General features: G+C 40.0%; 1 protein-coding gene across 1 annotated transcript in view; it reads left to right on the top strand.

Moving 5' to 3' along the window:
- The window catches only part of LOC119140850 (chromodomain-helicase-DNA-binding protein 1-like), a 70,028-nt gene that overhangs the window by 12,192 nt on the left and 34,712 nt on the right, over positions 1 to 23,124 (top strand). Inside the window, exons 3-12 of the mRNA XM_037372482.1 lie at positions 7,788 to 7,989; positions 10,085 to 10,186; positions 11,528 to 11,595; positions 13,752 to 13,901; positions 14,181 to 14,434; positions 20,254 to 20,479; positions 21,420 to 21,520; positions 21,781 to 21,959; positions 22,422 to 22,549; positions 22,639 to 22,855. Of these exons, the coding sequence (XP_037228379.1) occupies positions 7,788 to 7,989; positions 10,085 to 10,186; positions 11,528 to 11,595; positions 13,752 to 13,901; positions 14,181 to 14,434; positions 20,254 to 20,479; positions 21,420 to 21,520; positions 21,781 to 21,959; positions 22,422 to 22,549; positions 22,639 to 22,855 (1,627 nt within the window). The remainder of the gene's footprint in view (positions 1 to 7,787; positions 7,990 to 10,084; positions 10,187 to 11,527; positions 11,596 to 13,751; positions 13,902 to 14,180; positions 14,435 to 20,253; positions 20,480 to 21,419; positions 21,521 to 21,780; positions 21,960 to 22,421; positions 22,550 to 22,638; positions 22,856 to 23,124) is intronic.

Below are 23,124 nucleotides of genomic sequence, written 5' to 3'. Positions count from 1 at the left end.
CATATTTTGGAGATTTTCTAGAAATTTTTTTAGAAAGTTAAATATGTCTGTTGTCTTTATTGTTGCTACATTCTTACAAGTATTACTTCAAAAACAAGTAAGGCATTGCTTTACCTTGGAAATTGATCATACAAGTTGGTAGTCTGGCTGATACTGATTTGTTTCTTATACTGCCTATGTATTCTAATATGTAGGTAGTTACCCTTTAAAGATAACCGAGAAATAAATGTCAGGCTGAAAATTTCCATTCAACTTCTGTTTGAATAGGTAAGTAGTCCTGTTAGGCAAGAGACTTCTTTTTTTTTTTGTGTGTGTGGTATTGATACAAAGATGTTTTCTTTCAATTGCTGCAATCTCCAAATAGCTTGATTAGGGAATGAGTTCATAGAATCACAGAATACCAGGTTGGAAGGGACCTCAAATATCATCTGGTCCAACCTTTCTTAGCAAAAGCACAGTCTAGACAAGATGGCCCAGCACTCTGTCCAGCTGAATTTTAAAGGTGTCCAAAGTTGGGGCACATCCACCACTTCCCTGAAGAGATTATTCCAGTGGCTGATTGTTCTCACTGTGAAAAAATTTTCTTCTTGTGTCCAATCAGAATCTCCCCAAGAGTAACTTGTACCTATTACCCTTCATCTTTTCCTTGTGACTCCTTGTAAAAAGGGAGTCTCAATCTTCTTTGTAGCCACCCTTTAAATACTGGAAGATAGTGTTAAGGTCTTCCCTAAGCCTTTTTTTCCCAAGGCTGAACAAACCCAATTCTCTCAGCCTTCCCTCATATGACAGGCTTCCTAGTCCCTTAATCATCTTTGCGGCCCTTCTCTGGACCCTCTCCAGCCTGTCCACATCTTTTTCTGTATAGCGGGGCCAAAACTGAACACAGTATTCCAGGTGTGGCCTGACAAGCACTGAGTAGAGTGGGATAATGACTTCTTTATCTCTGCTGGTGATGGCTCTTGTTGATGCAGCCCAGCATCCTGTTGGCTTTCTTTGCTGCAGCAGTACACTGTTCACCCATATTGAGTTTGTTGTCCACCACAACCCCCAGGTCCCTTTCCACAGAGCTGCTCCCCAGCTGGGTAGAACCCAGCCTGTGCTGCGCTCCTGGATTATGTTTTCCCAGGTGCAAGACCTTGTTGAACTTCATAAGGTTCTTGTTAGCCCACTCTTCCAGCCTATCCAGGTCTTCCTGCAGGGTGGCCCTCCCTTCTGAAATGTCCACTTCCCCACTCAGTTTGGTATCATTGGCAAACTTCATCAGGGTACACTTGATCCCATCATCCAGATCATTTATGAAGATATTAAACAGCATTTGGCCCAATATTGATCCTTGGGGGACCCCACTTGTGACAGGTTGCCAGTTTGAAAAGGAGCTATTTAACACTACTCTGTCTGGGTGTGGCCTGTCAGCTTGTTCCCCACCCACTGCAAGGACCACTTGTCTAGACCATAATGCATCAGTTTCTCTGGGAGAAGGCTGTGGGAAACCATATCAAAAGCCTTGGAGAAATCCAGGTAGACAATGTCCACCACTCACCCCACATCAGCTGAGCAGGTTACTTTGTCATGGAAGATGATCAGGTTTGTCAAGCACGATTTGCCCTTGGTGAATGTGTGCTGGCTTTTCCCAATCACATGCTTCATTTGACTTGTTTATAGCCCCCAGGAGGATTTGTTCCATAACTTTCCCAAGGACAGAAGTAAGATTGATGGGCCTATAGTTTCCTGGATCCTCCTTTAAGCCCTTCTTGTAGATGGGGGTGACATTAGCCTTCTTCCGGTCTTCTGGGATGTCCCCCAATCTCACGACTTCTCAAAGATTATGGAGAGCAGCCTCGCAATGATGTCAGCCAGCTTTCTTAACGCCCTTGGGTGGTTATTGTCAGGGTCCATCGATTTGTAGGGGTCAAGCTCCTGTAATAGTTCACATACCAACTCTTCCTTCACTGACGGTGGGTCTATGTTTTGTGTTTGCATCAACCTGGATTTTTGTTCCCAAGGCCTGTGGTCCAACAGTACTGGTAAAGACAGAGGTGAAGAAAGTGTTGAGAACCTCTGCCTTTTCAGCGTTGTTGGTGACTAATTCACCTCTGCTGTTTAACAGTGGGCCAATATTTTCCTTATGTTTCTGCCTGTTGTTTACATACCTGAAGAATTCTTCTTGTAGTTTTTGACATCTCTGGCCAATTTCAATTTGAGCTGAGCTTTTGCTTTTCAAACTGCATCTCTGCACACCCTGACAGTGGCCTTGTAGTTCTCAATGGGTATTCGTCTGCTTTTCCATCTCTGGCACACTTCTCATGGTTTTGAGCAGACTCAGAAGCTTGCAGTTAAGCCGAGGTGGTCTCTTGCTCTGCCTACTTCCCTTACCTTTAAAGGGAATTAACTGTTTTTGTGCTTCCAGGAGAGCATTCTTGAAAAACTCCCTGCACTTGCTAGCTCCTTTATCCTCCATGGAAGCTTCCCACAGAATCCCTCCCAACTGAGCTCTGAGTGAGCTGAAGTTTTGCTCTTCTAAAATCTAAAACCTTTGCCTTAGTACTAACCTACAGCGTGCTCATCAGGATCCCAGACTCCACAATATTGTGATCACTGTAGCCAAGGCTATCACTAACTGAGATATTACAAAAGCAGTTTTTCTTGGTTTGAGTAGCAAGTCCAGCAGTGCCTCATTCTTGGTCATCCTTTGTATGAGGATGCAGTCCTCTACGCATTTCAGGAACTTGATGGATGATGTGTGAGCTGCTGTATTGTTCTTCCAACAAATGTCTCTGTAGTTCAAGTCATCCATAAGAACCACGTTCTGTTGACCCGAAGCTTGCTTAAGTGACCCAAATATTGCTTTGTTGGCTTTATTGTCTTGGTTTGGAGGTCGGTAGCAGACGCCTACTGTAAGATCCCCCTTGGAGATGACCCCTCTGATCCTGACCCAGAGGCATTTGATAGGGCTTCCACAGTCACTGTAGTTGACTTCTATACATTCAAGGTTCTTAATGTAGAGCACAACTCCTTTTCTTCCCTGCCTGTCTTTATAAAACAGCCTATAGCTATCCATCGTGATCCTTCAGTCATGCAAGTTTTCCCACCATGTTTCAGTTATTCCTATGATATCATAACTTTCTGACTGGACGTGGAACAGCTCCAGTTCCTCCTGTTTGTTCCCCAGGCTGGTATACATGAACTTGGGGTGGGTGGCCTTCTGGTAGTACTCATCTTGGGAGGCAGCTAAAGAATATTTGTTGCTTCTCTAGTTGGCCTGGCTTATTCCCCAGTTGGGTTGCAATGGTGGGAGCATTGCCACTTAAGATCCTGCCCCCTGAATCCTTCAGTTTAAAGCCTGTCTCACCAAGCTGGCCAGCTTGCTGCCAAAGATTCCCTTCCCTCTTCTAGACAGGTGGATCCCATCCCTCCCTAACAGGCTATAGTCATCAAATATCCCATTGTCATAAAAGCCAAAACAGCCAAAACCCTCATGACTGCATCAGCCACAAAGCCAGAAGTTGATTTACATTATACATCTATTTCTGGCTGCACCGTTTCTTCTAACTGATAAAATGGAAGAAAAGGTAACTTGGGCACCAATACTTTTCACTTGCACCCCCAGGGCTTTGTAGTCTTCCTTGAATCTGCCCAGATTCTGGCTTGTGGTGTTATTCATGGCCATGTGAAAGAGTAGCAATGTATAGTAGTCTGTGCTCTTGACAGGTTGTGGTATCCTCTCGGCAACATCTTTGGCCTTAGCTCCTGAAAGGCATCATACCTCTTGTGACTACCTGTCAGGCTGGCAGATGGGCACCTCAGTGTCCCTTAGCAGAGGGTCACCCACTGTTAAGGAAGTTTCTCCACCCTAGGTATCCAATAGCAGAGTTTCAGTCCAATAAGATAATTTGAGTGGTGCACCAGTAGAAACAGTTCAAGCTGGGTGCCTCTGCAGAGGGACCCTGAACAAAGAAATCCCTGGGCAATTATACCTTTACAATCTAAATTCCCCACCCCTCTCATGACAGTTCTGACCAGTAGTAATATTAGGGTCTGGGGTCTTCCCATTCCTCATTGGGTCCCATCATTGTCTCTAGACGGGCCATTTCTTATCTCTAAGGTTGCAGCTTCTGCTGACAAGTGTATTGGCTTTCCTTGCTTCCTTATCTTCCAGCTCGAACTGGTGCTGGGGTCTTCTTTTAGTTAACTAGGTAAAAGTTCAGCATATCTAGGTGAAAGTTCACAGCATGCGGCCTAAGGCTTCAGCACATCTAGCTACTAATGCTAAGTTACACTAAACAACTGATATCCTTTATCTTTACACCCACTACAAGCACTCATCGTTTCTTTTTGTGGTATCAGCTGTGTGCTGCTGGTACAGTTTCTCCTTGCAGACCTTGCTTGTGGATGTCTATAGCTGTTAAAGTTTCATATCTGTTTTTGGTTGTGATGCTGGAGGGTAGAGACTGAAGTGGAGTCCTGTTTTTATGGGTCACCAGGGTCCAAGGTGCCTCATTCTCTGTGGTGTCTGCTACAGGAGCATGGTTCTGAAACCACCTATCTATCTTGGCCCCTCTTAATACTGCACAGACTTTTAACTGTTTCCTGCAACTCAGCTACCTGATGCAACAGATCATCAACCTGTGCACATCTTTTGCAGGTACTTACCTTTTCTCCAGGGGATGGGTCTGGGCACTTGTTGCAACCTGTCGTCTGTACTGAAATCTCCTTCCTTATGAGTTCCATCTGGGTGGAAGCGTCAGACATCTCAGGGGCTTTCTCTGTAGAAACACTGGTTTTAACTCTGAGGCAAGTGCCCACTATCCTGGCAGAGACCTAGAATACTTCCCTGGGCTGTGGGCCTACAAACAGAGTGCATGGACCTTCTCACATGAACTGCTGTGCAAACTGCAGCATCCTCTCAATCCCTGTTTGCATGCTGAAGTATAAATTAGCTGTTAGTCTACAGTAGTAATCCTGCATTCTTTCTCGTAGAGTGTTTCATTAGGGTAGCCCTGAAACAATTGTGGTGAGCCTTATTACTTGATTATTTTTTTTCTTGTTTCTTGTATTTTCCTTTCTTCATCTCCCCATCCCTCTTGCTTCTAGCTACAGATTTGTATTATAATCTTGCATTTACTAATAAATCAGTTGAATACTGATTTTGAAACTTTTATTCTTTTTTCAGGTGTTACTATTAGTTGATATGCAGTCTGGTCATATTACCCTCCTCATGTCCAAATTGGGTCAATTTATTGTGAGAAGCAGGGATGATGAGATAGGTCTTATTTTGCTGATCTTGTTAAGACCACTGTAAAATCCATTCCCAGGCAGCCATTGTTAAGAGGTAGCATTGCAAAGGTCCTTACCTCTATGTATTTTGTCTGAACACTGAATATTGTATGATCCACATCTGTTGATGGATTGGTATTACTTAATGAAGAGTATAGATGATAGCTAGTTGATCACTTCATAAAGAAAATTATTTTGAATTAGTTGAGTTCTTTGCATCTAGCTCCTGAGCAAATACTTGCAATATTTATTAGACTTTTTTTCTTTCTATCTCACAATCCTTTTGTTTTTGAACTTGCCACTTACTTCCTACGTTGAAAAACATTAAACTGTTAAAATTTCTCATCAACTGTGAATATTACTGACATGATTTTTGCTTATTTATCTAAATGTAGGATTTAGGTATTTTTTTGTGGTATTTTGTCACAGGGACTTGTCTGGCAGGTATTTACTTTTGTCTCAAGGTTTCTCCTTGCTGAGTTTTCTTCTCTTCATGTACCATCTTCCACAGTCCCTGTGACATTTACCTAGGGCACTGTGCTATACTGAGAAATACTATTGTTTTATAACGCTCTAATTTTACCCAACACTAAAGGTAAGGTAACAGTTGTGTACAATAATACTATTGTATTTAAAACATCTTTGGTGAATTGTAGTGGATGTTGCCCTTAATTTCTGGTAACTAGTTTAAACTCCAGTCATATTCTACAGTGGGTGCCTTGCTTTTATTTTTCAAGTCAGGTTAATATGCTAGTGTTATAGCATCATGCCTGAAGTAGGCCCTTGATGAAAGGAATGGAAAGTTTGGAAGCAGCCTTGTTGCTCCTCAGTAAGTGTAAGTAAACCCAGCAGTCATATTTCTTCATATCCCCAACTTCAAAATAAGGAAGCTTTTACATGGTTTGTTTCTTTCTTTCAAAGTCAACAGATGCAGACAGTTGGTTGAGGTGCTGTCTACAAGAATCAGTTTGTGAATAGCTTTTTTTTTTTTTTTAATTTTCTCACTAGTACAATTTAATTGGTGTTAGCAACAGGGAGAGTAGTGTTTCTGTTTTGTGGCTTTAAATGTTGTCAATTAAGTGTGCTCTAGTGCAGATGATGATCAACCTACCACAGCTGCCACCGCTGCTTCTGTCCCCACCCTTGCTGTTTCACAGCCAGATGACTTTTGCTGGCAGTGATAGGTTTAGACCAGGGGTCCTTAAACTTTTTAAACAGGGGGCCGGTGCTCGGATGAAGTGGCAGAAGGTCACCTGTGGCTGCTTGGTCCCCCCACCCCCGTCCGTCCGTCCGTCCCTCCCCCCCCAACCCCCGGCGGGGGGGTTCTGTAAATACCGGGGGCCGGATTGAGGACCCTGGGGGGCTGTATCCGGCCCGCGGGCTGTAGTTTGAGGACCCCTGGTTTAGACTGATTAGTTTTTGGGGTTTTATTGTTTTGGATTTTGGTATTATCTTTACTGGGGGTTTGTTTCTTTTTAAATGCTTGCAACTCAAGTGTACTTAATTTAAAATTATTTTGCTTGTGTGGTGTTGTAATTCCACTATTTTCCCTCATGATATCTCTAAAGTATGGTAGTATTTAATCTAATGATAAATTTGATTAAAGTTTTAACTCTGTTCCTTTGTAAAATTGTTTTAGAAAACCAAATGTTTCTATGTTTTAGAATAGTCATGGAATAAATGTTTAACTTTAAATATTATTCTATTTGAATACGTTAAATCTAGTGTGAAATGAATGTACAGGTGGAATAATCCAATGGCTCAAGAATATGCTAAGGTTACTGATTATATGACTTGTGCCAAGTCATATAATCAGTGACAAATTCAGAGTTTGTCTATGTGGGGAATTTTACTGCTGTTATTTTAACAGTATAAGATGGTCTTCATGGATTTATATTGTGTGACAGCACGCTTCTGGTTTTCCAGTTACTTTTATAAATGCTTTATTTAATCAAGTGGTGGTATTTTGTATATAGCTGGTCCAAATCAAGTACTTCCTTAAAGATACTTTTTCCCCCGTATTCTTAAGTAAACCTAGGACAACAAAATGGAGTTTATACATGCTTTGAAGAAATGCATGCTCAAAAAAAAGATTGGAGGGGACACATGCTGCTGATCTAAAAAGACTTAAAACAATTGTGTGTGTGTGTGTATATGCACAAAAATGTGTGGGGTTTGATAGAGCTAAGTAAGGGTTTGGGTGGGTGAGAAATACCCTTGTTTGACTCCTCTACATTAATGATTAATATTCTCACCTCCCTCTCTCCTTTGCCCCTCTCTTGCCCCCTCCCCCCCCGCCCCCCATTTTGAGGTTTAGTGAAAAGTATCTGATTAAACTCTGAATTTTCATTCCTGATTTATTTAATTCAATGCATTCATTTGTATGCTATCCATGTGTCTGGGCTAGCCTAACAATTGATTTATAGGTGAAACTAAAGTCTTTTTAATGTGACTTTTTAAAAAATCCTATTTACTTAGCCATTGTGTAATATTCTGTTAACTTCTAATTGCAGCCAATCAGATGATGATTCTGGGTCAGCATCAGCTTCTGGATCTGGTTCAAGTTCTGGAAGCAGTAGTGATGGAAGTAGCAGTCAATCAGGTAGCAGTGACTCTGAGTCTGGTTCAGAGTCAGGCAGTCAATCAGAGTCTGACACATCTAGAGAGAAGAAACAAGTTCAAGCTAAACCACCACCAAAAGTTGATGGATCCAAGGTAAAACAAAACATAAATTAACCCTTTATGGGGAAAAAACACCTGCAGAGTATTTACAAGAGCAGTTTTAATTTAAACAAACAAACCCTCCATAATTTTTACTTAGAATTTTAACTTGATTGCATTAGTGAATGCATATGCTTCTATCTCATAACAAACATTGGGCTCTTTTCTCAGCTCTGTAAATACCTATAGTTAGGTAATTACCTAAATTTTATCACACAGAAGTGTCTATTAACTTATTGCATATTTTTGAAGACAAAGCCACACATAATGTTATTTCTAATTTTTTTTAAAGTTGTTTCTCTAATGCTTAGTTTCTTCATATCTATAAATGATTGTACAACAATTTCAGGCTTAGATACAGCTTCTCTTCTGTATAGGAAAAAAGTGATGTTTAGAAATCTCTTAAATGGAATGGATGAAATTTACCTGAACTCTCTGTTTCTCTGTGTAATATGGCCTTAATTTGGATGATATATGATATATATGAAAGGTAATAAAATATTTCCTACTGTAAGATTCAAAGGCTGTTAAGAATTTAAGAATTCTTTTTTTGGTTTTTTTTTTTTTTGGGGGGGGGGTGTTGTTGTTGTTGATGTTTTTGATACTGTCTCTCACAGTATCCTTCAGGACAAAACGTCCAGCACACGGCTAGACAAGTCCATAATATGTTGTGTGAGCAAATGGCTGACAAGTCAGGCTCAAAGAGTTCTAGTAAATGAGGTTACATCCAGCTGGTGGCCAGTCACCAGTGGGGTTCCCCAGGGCTCATTATTAGGGCTAGTTCTCTTCAGTGTTTTTATAAATGATCTGGATGTAGGAATCGAATGTACATTAAGGAAGTTTGCCGATGATACTAAACTAGGAGGAGCTGTGGACTCCCTCAAGGGTAGAGAGGCCTTACAGAGAGATTTGGATAGACTAGAGAGCTGGGCAATCACCAACTGTATGAAATTTAACAAGAGCAAGCGCTGGATTCTCCACCTGGGATGGAGTAATCCTGGTTATACATATAAACTGGGGGGATGAGAGGCTGAGGAGCAGCCCTGTGGAAAGTGATCTGGGGGAGTTGGGTTAATGGCAAGTTGAGTATGAGTCAACAGTGTGCCCTGGCAGCCAAAAGGGCCAGCCATGTCCTGGGGTGCATCAAGCACAGCATAGCTAGCTGGGCAAGGGAGGCGATTGTCCCACTCTGCACCACACTGGTGCAGCCCCACCTCGAGTACTGTATGTAGTTTTGGGAGCCTCAATATAAGACATAAAACTATTAGAGTGTGTCCAGAGGAGGGCGACCAAGATGCTGAAAGGTCTTGAGGGCAAGACTTATGTGAGGAGTGGCTGAGGTCACTTGGCTTGTTCAGCTTGAAGAGAATGCTGAGAGGTAACCTCATCGCAGTCTACAACTTCAAGGGGGCAGCAGAAGGGGAGGTGCTGATCTCTAGTGACCAGCAACAGGACACAAGGAAATGGAATGAAGCTGCATCAGGGGGAGTTCATGTTGGACCTTGGGAAAAGGTCCTTCACTGAGAGGGTGGTCAGTCATTGGCACAGGCTCCCCAGGGAAGTGGTCATGGCACCAAGCCTGTCAGAGTTCAAGGAGCGTCTGGATGATGCTCTTAGTCATATGGTTTAGTTTTAGGTAGTCCTGCAAGGAGCAGGGAGTTGGGCTTGATCCTTATGGGTCCCTTCCAACTTGAGATATTCTATGTACTTAAGTATTCCTATATGAAGCAAAAATATATATCAACTAAGTGGCCTGAAAGGACTTATTTAGATCAGTTTAAAAATTTACTTTTTTTTTTTTTTAAAAAAAGTTATCTTAATACAGAGGCCTACACAACTATTGTTATACTTACTGTAAAAATTGTGCTGGCAATTCTTATATAACATTCCTTTCTGCAGAAGTCTCACTACTTTAAAATGATATTTGGTATTATTAATGCATGCAGTATTTTATAGTGAGTTTTTCATTATTAATAAAATTGAGATCCATCTTAATAGTGATGGTGCTCATCTTAAGAAAAGTAAGTATGTGGTAAACTTTAAAGTTTCAGTAGGTTTAAATGACTCTTGTATCTGAATTCCAATTCAGTTTTGGAAGTCCAGTCCAAGTATACTTGCTGTGCAGAGATCAGCATTGCTCAAGAAGCAACAACAGCAGAAGGCAGCCTCATCAGACAGTGGTTCAGAAGAGGTGAATAACATATAAGTTAGTAAATAAAATGTAAACAAGCATGTCTCATTACCCCATATGTTAAAATAAAATTACGTAGAGCCAAGTTCTAAGTGTGTATATATTTATAAAGTCTGATTTTTAGTCTTATAAAAGCAATTTTCAAACAGCTGATATGTTTGTAAGGAAACATGGGGGGGGAATATTTAGTTGCATGTTTTCAGGTGAGTTGTGCCAAAATGATAGTTTAGATTGATATTTTTAGCTGGATGTTCTGTTCTGTATGAACAAAATTTTCAAGTCACGTAGCATTAACTTTCACTGTTTTTCTGCCTTTTGAGTTCTATAAAGACAGTTAAAAATACTAGACTTTTCCACTATTGTTTCTATATAAAGGTAGCTGCTGCAGTTTTCAAAAACATTATATGGAATAGAAAGCTAGATTTTTGCAGCTTTTGTAAGAGTTATAAAAGAATTCTTGTATTTTAAGAGCCATACTTCAGTTTTAGAGAATTTTAAAACCTAAACCATAGGCTAAACAAAATTTGGCTTTGTGCAGTAGGAATATCTTTTAAGGACACTGGCTGTGAATTAGAATTTATTTAAAAGCAGCCTTTCATAGTTCTTTCATTATAAAAAAAACCAACCTCCCCCCCCCCCCCCCCAAAAAAAAAAGGCATTGTGATCATAAGTCTTTAATCATTACTCTGTGTGTCTTTTTTGTCAGATTTAGCTGTTCATCATTAAAACTAAGCAAAGGAGTTAATCATATATAGTTAAAATATTGATTTATAGCTGTTGCTAAGTACTCTTTTCCTGAAGACTTTTTTTCCAGGATAAAAATGATCTAAATTTAATCTCTATGAGATTGATTTTAGGGAAATAGTAGAGTTTATAGATATTTTGTTGTTGTTGTTTAGGAGTGGAGAGAGAAGAAACATACATGCTATTCTCAAAATTTTCTTAGTGGTGTTTAAATGAGAGAGGATATAAAAGGTGAGAGAGAGCTCTCAAAGGGCAGGAGATTTTATCAGGCTTTTGACAGGACCTTCATCTTGATTTATTAACTTGCAGCAGTCTAAACTGACTATATGTAGGCACAATGATTATATTGTAAGACAGGGGTTTTTGTAGTGTTTTCTAGAGTTCTGCTGACATGGTATATTCATAGATGGAGAAATACAAAATCAATAGCAATCCTGATCTTATTCAATATCAGCGGGTACACTGAGGAGGATGAAGAGGATAAGACATGAAGAATATGATTTCAGTTTGAAAGTGGGAGCTGAATTATCTTTTTAATACTAAAAATACTTCGTTCTCTTTGTGGTAATGAATCATATATATTTTTTTCATCTGCAGGATTCATCAAGCAGTGAAGATTCTGCAGATGACTCTTCCAGTGATACCAAGAAGAAAAAACATAGAGAGTAAGATGTTTTTCGTAAATAATATAATTTTTTGTTATGGCAGCATAATGCTTATAATTACATTGGCTTCACTTCTCTGCACTTGAAATACATAATCTTGTGATTCTCAGTTTTGATTAACGTTTTGGAATATTTTAAAATAAATGCTCTCAAAGGAACATATATATCACTATTCATTTCTAAGCAAAAGAGACTGTATTACCTACAGTGTTATTGAAAAACATTCATCAGCACTTTTTATTTTTAAAGTAGTCTTATTTGCGGCAATAATATTTTTGAGCTCCAAGTCCTCCATGAAAATTATTGAAGAAATAGGAAACTACTTAAGTAAGTGGTCTCAGATAAAATTTAAGTTGGAATCCCATAGTTCATGCCAAATTTTTAAACACTTTAGAGGCAACCCCCCAAAAATTATTACAGGTTTGACAGCAATAAACTGTCTTGGCTATTCAATAAAGCTAAGTTGAAACTGAGGTAGTTTTAAGCTGTAGATCAAAAAGTGTGAAAAATGTTGTACCTTCTCTTTGGTTAGAGACTTGGAGGGGGGGTGTCATTTGTGTTTTTGTTTGAGGTTTTGTGGATGTTTTGTTTTGTTGGGGTGTGTGTGTTATGAACAGTGTATAGAAATTGAATCACTCTCATTCCTTTTCTCCAGTTATTTGAATCATCTCAATATTCAGGGCTGCCAATATAATATCTAAAAGAAGGGAGAGGGATCAAAACAAGCTTGCTATGCAAATGAATAGTTATTCACAGTCTTCTCTTACTTAAGAATGTGATTACATCTAATAACATACTCTGTTACAGGAAAGATAAAGTTAAGTTTAGAAACTAGTAACCAAATAACCTCATATATCCAGTGCTTCAATTTTGATTTATACCTATTTTGAACAAGTATGTTTGCAGTTGTTATCTGACATGCAGATCAGATTTCTCTATATATAACTTAGTACAGGATCCAAGCCCTAGAGTATGGTGTTTTATATGTTGTCTATATCTCCAATTAAATATAGGTTGTGGATTTGCATAAGGTGGGGAAGTTGGTTGGTTTGGGGTGGGTGGTTTTTTGTTTTTATTTTGGAGGGGGGTTGTTGTTTGTGTGTTCTTTAATTTACTGCTTGCAGAAAAAAAATCTTTGAAGGATACAGGTAATACTATAGTATTTCCAAGACATACAGATGTATTGACCACAATGAAAACAACTTCTAGGACCAATGCATATTTAAGTGAAAGAAGTATCAAAGTACTGATTCTTAGGCTTCCTGATCTGAAATTTAATGAAAAGGTCTTCCACCTTTGAAGGCCATTAGTACTGTTTGAGCATCTTGATCAGAGACTCCTAAACCTGATAATAGATGGTAGTATATTTAGCAACCTTTCAAGAATGCATACCAGACTTTTCTCACACCATCACCCTCCCTCACCCAAGCTATTATTACATTTCTCTGTACAGAGTCTGAGGTAAGATACAGTTGATCAGTAGGTACATATTTCCTGTTGCAAAGTAGATCTCAGCTAAGCAGGAGCACAGAGATACTGTCACTGGGAGTCACAAGTGGTTTACTCATATAGTGTCTTGTATGGGTGTGAAGCACTGATTTGGAAGCTCAGTGGGGGCTTTTGAGAGTCGATGCCTCTCAGATTGCCATGGTTCAAGTCATTGTGTGTTTCTCAAATCTGATTCTGCATTATTTTTGGTTCCTGTGCTGAAGTTAATTCTCTATTAGAGAATTTTTGATTCTGCAAAATACAGTGTTAAGGGGTTTTATGACTTGAGCATAGCTAAGTTCCAGTAAATATGTATCTTTCCAGCTAAAGTCTTGTTAAGGACTTTGATGTCAAATTAACTCAGTTATTAAAGCTGTAATTTATACAGAAATCCAGATTTTTGGTTTGATTGGTTTTTTACATCTACCTCTTGATAACAGAAAACTTAATTCAGCTCCCTTTGAAGCCATTGGGTATTTTTACCTGTTATCCGTTCATGATAAGTTTCTGTCCTTCTAGCTGAAATGACTATTAGAACATTTCTATTTCTGTAAAGAATATTGAAATTAAAGCAGCAAACCTGTGGTGAATATCTGATTTAAAAACAAGACAACAAAAACCCCAAAAAATCTAATGTGAGTTACTGTTTTGTCTCTCAATATGTACAGTGAAGACTGGCAAATGTCTGGGTCAGGGTCAGTATCAGGAACTGGTTCTGATTCTGAATCAGAGGAAGCTAGAGAGAAAAGCAGTTGTGAAGATAGTGAATCTGACTATGAGCCAAAAAACAAGGTCAAAAGCCGGAAACCTCCAAGCAGGTAAGAAGTCTTGCATTTTAGATACTCTGGTACTATTTCTAATTCATAATCAAGTATTGTACTACTATACAAGCAAATGAAAACATTAATATTTATTACAGAACTTGAAGACTTTTTTTTTTAAGCTACAAAAAATGTTATCATGCCTCTTTCCTGTCTGCTCCAACGGAAAGTGGTATAATTGAGTGGTCATGAAATATATGTATTCAGAAATATACAGAAGGCTTGTAGATGTCCATATTGAAACCCTACTGTTGTGTTTATCTTACTGTCTTCAAGAATTGAGCCAAAAAGCAGCAAAAAGATTGCAGGACAGAAAAAGAGGCAGCTTGATTCATCGGATGATGACGACTATGACAAGAGAGGATCTCGCCGCCAGGCAACAGTCAATGTTAGTTATAAAGAAGCTGAAGAAACCAAGACAGATTCTGATGATTTGTTGGAAGTTTGTGGAGAAGATGTCCCACAGCCTGAAGAAGATGAATTTGAAACTATAGAGAAGTTTATGGATAGTCGAATTGGCCGAAAAGGAGGTATTTTTTTTATCAGTGTTCTTAAGATTCTGCAGTGCATTGTGGTGCAATGTAAACAGCAATTGTTCTCAGCTGTAGGTAACCCATGATGTTTGTAAAGAATAAGTTTAAAAATACCAGAGAGTAATCTTATTTTGTTTTTCATACCCATAAGGATGTTTCTTTTGTAAGCCTTATAAAGTAAAACATAGAAGAATTTAAGTAACTAATTAATGCAAAAAGAAAAAATGAAATGGAATATAGTTCCATATTGCATAAATGCATGCCATACTGTTACATCACTATTTGTAGATTTTATTGATACCTGATAGATATAAACTCTATACAGGAGGATGGAGAAAAAGTGGACTGGATAGGACAGCTAACCAGTAGCCTGAATGCTGAAGGATGATGTTGGGAAGGCTTGAACCACTGAGACTGTGATTTCAGTTATTCCTGTACAAATAGTCCCAATACAATGCAATGGATGGTGGAATCTAAAATTTCAGTGGCGTGCTTGCATGTGCATGTCTAAAAGTAATTTTATGAATGATGTTAGGGGTGTCATATTTCCCACAGCTAATGGGATACAGTGTCCTACTTATGTGGTTCTTTTTCTTTTAGCCTGCAAATTAGGGTTCTGATTATAGAAAACTTGGGCCTACTCACACTTCAGAACTGCCTTTCTCCATTAGTTATACCTGATCTCTAAAGTTTCTGACCTATCTCAGAGTTTGTACTCTCTTTCAACTTTCTTTTCCCATACTGTTCCAAATTCCAGTGTACTCTTACTCTAGCCCCTTACTCCAATACACAGTGCCACTGCAGTGTTAAAAGCCTTTTGGACTAGACTTCTTATATTCTGTATGCCCAGACTGCTTGTTACTGCTTGTGCTGTCCTTTGCTATTGCCATGCTCTGTTGCTATATCTGTGCCCTGCATCTGGTTGGGTCCACTTCCTTATTTGGCTCTCCTCACAGAAATGAGACTGTTTACTGCTGCTAGTGTGCTTCAGCTGTGATACTGACTGTATTTAATTAAAAATTACCCCACATAAGATTCCAAAGGGGGGGAGGGAAGTAGTAAAACAAGTTTAGGAAGAAATAGTTGAAGAGCAGCCCATCCCAATGAGCAGGAAGTCAGGCAAAAATGCCAGTAGGCCTGCATGGATAAACAAGGAGCTACTGGCAAAACTCAAAACCAAAAAGAAGGTATATGGAAGGCAGAAGCAGGGGACAGGTAACCGAAGAGGAATAGAGACACACTTTCCAAGCATGCAGAGACACAGTTAGGAAAGCCAAAGCCCACTTAGGACTGAATTTGGCGAGGGCTGTCAAAGGCAACAAGAATGGCCTCTATAAGTATATAGGTGACAAAAGGAAGACTAGGGAAAATGTGGGTATGCTGCTTAATGGAGCAGGGTCCTGGTAACACAGGACGTGGAAAAGGCTGAGGTACTGAATGCCTTCTTCACCTCAGTCTTTACTAGCAAGACCACCCTTCAGGAATCCCTGGCCCCAGAGACCAGGGAAAACTTTGGAACAAGGAAGATGTACCCTTGGTGGAACAGGATCAGGTCAAGAAATACTTAGGCAAACTGGACATATGTAAGTCCATGGGCCCTGATGAGATGCACCTACAAGTGCTAAGGTTGTTGGTAGAAATCATTGCGAGGCTACTCTCAATAATTTTTGATTGATCATGGCAACTGGGAGAAGTACCTGAGGACTAGAGGAAAGCAAATGTCATAGAATCATAGAATAGTTTGGGTTGGAAGGGACCTTTAAAGGTCATCTAGGCCAACCCCCCTGCAATGAGCAGGGATATCTTCAACCCGATCAGGTTGCTCAGAGCCCCATCCAACCTGACCTTGAATGTTTCCAGGGATGGGGCATATATAACATCTCTGGGCAACCTGTTCTAGTATTTCACCACCCTCATTGTGAAAAACTTTCTTCCTTATATCTAGTCTGAGTCTACCTTCTTTTAGTTTAAAACCATTACTCCTTGTCCTATCGCAGCAGGCCCTATGTCTTTGTTTAACCCCAGCTGGCAACTAAACACCACACAGCTGCTCACTCACTCCACCCCAGTGGGATGGGGGAGACAATCAGAAGAGTAAAAGTGAGAAAATTCATGGGTTGAGATAAGGACAGTTTAATAGGTAAAGCAAAAGCCACGCGTGCAAGCAAAGCAAAACAAGGAATTCATTCACTACTACCCATTGGCAGGCAGGTGTTCAGCCATCTCCAGGAAAGCAGGGCTCCATCACGCATAAGGGTTACTTGGGAAGACAAGCATTATAACTCTAAACGTCCCCCCTTCCTCCTTCTTCCCCCAGCTTTATATGCTGAACATGATGTCATATGGTATGGGATATCCCTTTGGTTGGTTGGGGTCAGCTGTCCCAGCTCTGTCCCCTTCCAACTTGTGCACCCCCAGCCTACTCACTGGTGGGGTGGGCTGAGAAGCAGAAAAGGCCTTGACTCTGTGTAAGCACTGCTCAGCAATAACAATAACATCCCTGTGTTATCAACACTGTTTTCAGCACTAATCCAAAATGTATCCCCATACTAGCTACTATGAAGAAAATTAACTCTATCCCAGCCAAGACCAGCACACCCTACTAAAAAGTCTGTCCCTGTCTTTCTTATAAGCCCCTTTAAGTATTGAAAGGCTGCAATAAGGTCTCCCTGGAGCCTTCTCTTATCCAGGCTGAAACAACCTCAACTCTCTCAGCCTTTCCTCACAGGAGAGGTGTTCCAGCCCTCTAATCATTTTTGTGGCCTTCCTCTGGACCTGCTCCAACAGGTCCATGTCTGTCTTGTATTGGGGACCCCAGAGCTGGATGCAGTATTCCAGGTAGTGTCTTACTGGAATGGAGGAGAATTACCTCCCTCAACCTGCTGGCCACGCTTCTTTTTATGTAGCCCAGGATATGGCTGGCCTTCTGGGCTGTGGGTGCACATTGCTGGCTCATCCAATTTTTCATTCACCAGTACCCCAAAGTCCTTCTCCTCAGGGCTGCTCTCAATCCCTTCATCCCCCAGCCTGTATTGATACTGAGGGTTGCCCTGACCCAGGTGCAGGACCTTGTACTTTAGTCTTGTTGAACTTCATGAGGTTCACATGGGCCTGCTTCTTGAGCTTGTCCAGGTCCCTCTGGGTGGCATCCTGTCCCTCAGAAGTGTCAACTGTGCCACTCAGCTTGGTGTCATCTGCAATTTTGTTGAGGGTGCACTTGATCCCACAGTCTCTGTGTCGCTGATGAAGATATTGGACAGGATTGGTCTCAATACAGACCCCTGAGGGACACCACTCGTCACTGATTTCCATGCAGACACTGAGCTGTTGACCACTACCCTCTGGATGTGACCATCCAGCCAATTCCTTATCCACCAAACAGTCCATCCATCAAATCCATCTCTTCCAACTTAGAGAAAAGGATGTTGTGGGGGACTGTATCAAAGGCCTTACAGAAGTCCAGGTAGAGGGCATCAGTTGCTCTTCCCTTGTCCACTGATGTAGTCACTCCATCATAGAAGGCCACTAGGTTGGTCAGGCAAGACTTGCCCTTGGTGGAACCATGCTGGCTGTCTCGAATCTCCTCCCTGTCCTCCATGTGCCTTAACGTAGGTTCTAGGGGGATCTGTTCCATGATCTTCCCAGGCACAGAGGTGAGACTGACAGGTCAGTAGTTCCCAGGGTCCTTCTTTCTACTCTTTTTAAAAATGGGTGCAATATTTCCCTTTTTCCAGTCACTGGGGTCTTCAAATTACTTTTCAGATATGGAGAATGGCTTGGCAACTACATCAGCCAGTTCCTTCAGGACTCTGGGATGCATCTCTTCAGGCCCCATAGACTTATGCTCATGTTCCTCAGGTGGTCTCAAATGATCTCTTACAGTGGGAGGGACTTTGCTCCCCCCAGCCTTGAGGTCCATCCTCTCAAGAGGTGTGGGAAGAAGGGTTGCCAGTGAATCTGAAGTAAAAAAAAGTTGTTGAGTACTTTGGCCTTCTCCTTGTTTGTTGTTACCAGTTTGCATGTCACTCTGCAAGAAGGAGGATCTAGGGAACTACAGGCTGGTCAGCCTCACCTCAATCCCTGGGAAGGTGATGGAGCAGCTAATCCTGGAAACCATTTCCAGGCACATGAAAGTCAAGAAGGTGATCAGGAATAGTCAGCATGGCTTCACCAAGGGGATTGATAACTTTATGCGATGAAGTGATTGGCTTGGTAGTCAAGGGGAGAGCAGTGGATGTAGTCTAACTGGACTTCAGAAAGGCCTTTGACCATGTCTCCTATAAGATCTTCATAGAGAAACTGTTGATATATGGGCTGGATGAGCAGACAATGAGGTAGATTGAAAACTGGCTGAATGGCTGGGCCCAGAGGGTGGTGATCAGTAGCACAAAGTCTAGTTGGAGGCCAGTGACTAGTGGTGTACTTTGGAGGACAATACTGGGTCCACTCCTGTTCAATGTCTTCATTAATTATCTGGACCATAGGGCAGAGTGTACCCTCAGCATGTTTGCAATGACACCAAATTGGGAGGAGTGGCTGGTACACCAGAGGGTGGTGCTACCGTCCAGAGGGACCTCAACAGGCTGGAGAAATGGGCTGACAGGAACCTCATGCAGTTCAAGAAGGGAAAGTGCAAAGTCTTGCCCCTGGGGAGGAATAACCCCATGCATGGGTATATGCTGAGGGCCACCCAGTTGGAAAGCAGCTTGGCAGAAGAGGCCCTGGGGTCCTGGTGGACACCAGGTTGAATATGAGGCAGCAATGTGCCCTTGCAGCCAAGGCTAACGGTATCCTGAGCCACATTAGGCAAAGTATTGCCAGCAAGGTTGAGGGAGGTGATCCTTCCCTTCTGCTCAGCACTGCTGAGGCTACATCTGGAGTATTGTGTCCAGTTCTGGGCTTCCCAGTATAAGAGACTGATGGCATTACTGGACAGAGTCCAATGAAGGTCCACAAAGATGAAAAGACTGGAGCATCTCTCCTACGAGGAAAAGCTGAGAGCTGGGATGGAGAAGACTCAGGGGGGGATTTCATTAATGTATGTAAATACTTGAAGGGAGGGTACAAAGAACAGAGCCAGGCTCTTTCCATTGGTGTCAGTGCCAGGACAAGAGGCAGTGGGCACAAACTGAAACACAGGAGGTTCCATCTGAACATCAGGAAACGCTTTTTTTGACCATGAGGGTGACTGAGAACTGGAGCAAGTTGCCCAGGAAGGTAGTGGAGTTTCCCTCCTTGGAGTTATTCAAAAGCCATCTGGATGTGGTCTTGGGCAACTGGCTCTAGGTGAGGTTCTTTGAGCATGGGGGCTGGACCAGATGACCTCTAGAGGTCCCATCCAACCTCAATCATTCTTCGAGTCTGTGAATTGGATTTATAGCATCTATAGTGATGATTGAATTGTAGGCTATTCAAGTCTCAAGGTTGATTAAACACAATGTCAAATATCTGTTATATTCTCAGAGATGAGAAGGATATAACAAAGATGACAGCAAGCAGTGTTAGTGGAGCATTCTTGGGGGTCACTAGAGAAACTAGTAATGCTAAGAAAATTCTCATGAGATGAGATACTATAGGTTAGATGCAGAGTTTTTTGGTTGCTTTTTTGAATCTCATTGGTATACTTGTACATGTGTTAATATAGTTACATCATAATTCTTCAAATAAGACGAGTAACCTAAGACTTGTAGATATAATTAGTCAAGTTACATGCTCATATAAGAGTATCACAATTTTTTTTCTGCAGTATGTTTTTTACTGGTTAATTAATGGCAGTGTATGCTTAATCGAGCCTTATGGTGTGGTTTCTTTATCAGCCACTGGTGCTGCAACCACAATCTATGCAGTTGAGGCAGATGGTGACCCAAATACTGGGTTTGAAAAGTCAAAGGAGCTAGGAGAAGTACAGTATCTTATTAAATGGAAAGGCTGGTCACACATCCATAATACTTGGGAAACTGAGGAAACACTGAAGCAACAAAATGTTAAAGGAATGAAGAAACTGGACAACTATAAGAAAAAGGATCAGGAAACAAAACGATGGTGAGTATTTTTATAATTACTTCCACATTGCATATTTTTTTGTAACAATATAGAAGTTTTATTGTTTTTCTGTGAGTTCTATTGCCTCTTTGCGAAGGCATAGTTTCAAGTGCCTATACAACAGAAAGACAAAAGCTTTACAGTTGAAACTTCCCTAACAATTATGATCCTGTAAGATTCTGAGCATACCAACTTTACTTGAGCAAGTGAGAATACTCACACATCTTGTAAATCAGGCCTTTAAGGAAGCAGCTTCTGCACCTAGATTTTAATGTGTCTGTTATAAATGAAGTTTTAACAAGATGGGTGGTGGATTTTCTGATTTTGTTTTAAATCTTACCTTTTACTAATTTTGTCATTGATTGTATTTTGATCAGAGTTCTTCAGGAATTGCTGCAGAGATTAAAAAAATCAGAAATTGCTAAAGCACTCAAAACATTACAACATTTAGTTTTCTTGGCTCAAACTTCTGTTAAAGCCTCAGAACCAAGAAGTGGAAAAAAAGCCTTATGTTTTAATGCTATGTTTTTGTATTTCATTTTGTTTGTATGGTTAATATAATCTGTGAATAGTGGTGGGATTTCTAGTGACTCCTACTCATAAGGTTGATTCTTATAGTGAGCCATCAGTGCTGTTCTGTGAAAATACCATGTGAAGTACACTACTCATTGTTGAGAACAGATATTGTAAATTATCTGCATGACTAGTACAAGCTGTAGCTGATAGTAATATCTCTTGATAAGCTTCTCAGTCATCAGTGATGAGGTATCTAGGCCAGATGCAACACTTTTATAGCAAGAATTTCAGTTATAGCTTCTTCAAAGAAGCTCTCTAATCAGCTTTCCTATGGTGCTTACATTCAGAGCTTTAAAATTGCCAGATTTTCTTAGTTTTAAAACTACACAATGTAATAAGTGCTGCAAATAAACTCCCATTTCAGGCTGAAAAATGCTTCTCCAGAAGACGTGGAATATTATAACTGCCAGCAGGAACTTACAGATGATCTACATAAACAGTATCAAATAGTGGAAAGGATAATTGGTATGTAACAAACTTCCACATGGAAAACAGTGTTGAGAATATTACAAGTTTATTGCTTGCATGTTGAATTTATAGTTAAGAAATTTAGGTTATTAGTATTCCTAACAGCTTAAGGAAAAACAAAATCTCTGATGAAGAGAAAAGTTGTCATATTGTCTTTGCTGTGAAACTAGTTTATGTTGTCTTATCACCTAAAATGAGTGCTTTCTTGAAGTACAGAAGGAAAATATTGATCTGGTATCTCTGATGCATTTCTGCAGCTCATTCAAATCAGAAATCAGCAGCTGGTTATCCAGATTACTATTGCAAATGGCAGGGTCTACCTTACTCAGAATGTAGCTGGGAAGACGGTGCTCTCATTGCCAAAAAATTTCAGGTGTGCATTGATGAGTATTTTAGCAGAAATCAATCTAAGACCACTCCATTTAAGGACTGCAAGGTGAGTGTGTAATTTCAATGGATTTATACAGTTATGATAATAAAAAGGAACTTGATGTATTTTATGCATCCAAAAATAAGATGCATATTATAACATTTTTTTGGAATGTTGTTGAGAACAGTAATAATGATAGTTATATTTATATATGTAGCAAGTATCACTATTAAGAATAGCCTTTTGTAGATATTTGTTCCCTACTTATTTTATTGCCATTCAAAGATAAAATTGTTTAGTGCTTTAATTTGTTTTAAAAGTAATCTTTGTGAATGAGTTCATGTCACTTCTGTTGTAGAATTTAGGTCAGCAAACTAATTTTAGCTTGCCAAATGGCCTAGTTGTCTGTGATGAATAAAGACTAGACTTGGTGACCAAACAGATTCCTACTGCTACTTTGTTTCTATAAGAAGACATTTTGGTAACTTCACTGAGTAGTAGGACTGATGCTCAATTTGCTTTTGACAGATTCTAAAACAGAGGCCAAGGTTTGTTGCACTAAAAAAGCAACCATCTTATATTGGAGGACATGAGAATTTAGAGTTAAGAGATTATCAGTTAAATGGACTGAATTGGCTTGCTCACTCATGGTGCAAGTAAGTATAGACTTAAATTAGTCTTGCTGGTTTTAATTTGAAAGCATTTATAAATTTATTTATTTGATTTTTATTTATTTTTTTTTTAGAGGGAATAGTTGTATTCTTGCAGATGAAATGGGTCTGGGTAAAACAATACAAACAATTTCTTTTCTGAACTACCTGTTTCACGAACATCAACTGTATGGGCCTTTCTTGCTAGTCGTGCCACTTTCTACCTTGACATCTTGGCAAAGAGAGATTCAAACCTGGGCTCCTCAGATGAATGCTGTGGTTTACTTAGGAGATATAACTAGCAGGAATATGGTGAGTATTTCTTTGTATCATTGAAAAGATTAGTGGTAAACAAAACTCACTTCATGTTCCTGTCTTATGCTAATCTCTAATATTTTTATTAGGAATGAAAAAATACTTATTTGAAACATTGTATGTGTTTAAATGCAAATTAAAAGCATAAATTTTGATCTGATATAAATGTATGTGAAAGATTTAATTCCTACTTAATTATAAAAAATATTAAAAATGCAATCTTGCATTTGAAAATAGTTTTTTGTCATGTGATTATTTAGGTGCAA

The sequence above is a fragment of the Falco rusticolus genome, chromosome W (genome assembly GCF_015220075.1).
Source record: "Falco rusticolus isolate bFalRus1 chromosome W, bFalRus1.pri, whole genome shotgun sequence".
NCBI classification, from domain to species: Eukaryota; Metazoa; Chordata; class Aves; order Falconiformes; family Falconidae; genus Falco; species Falco rusticolus.
Note: the sequence above shows the minus strand (reverse complement) of the source record. Positions and strands in the feature narration are given on the sequence as shown.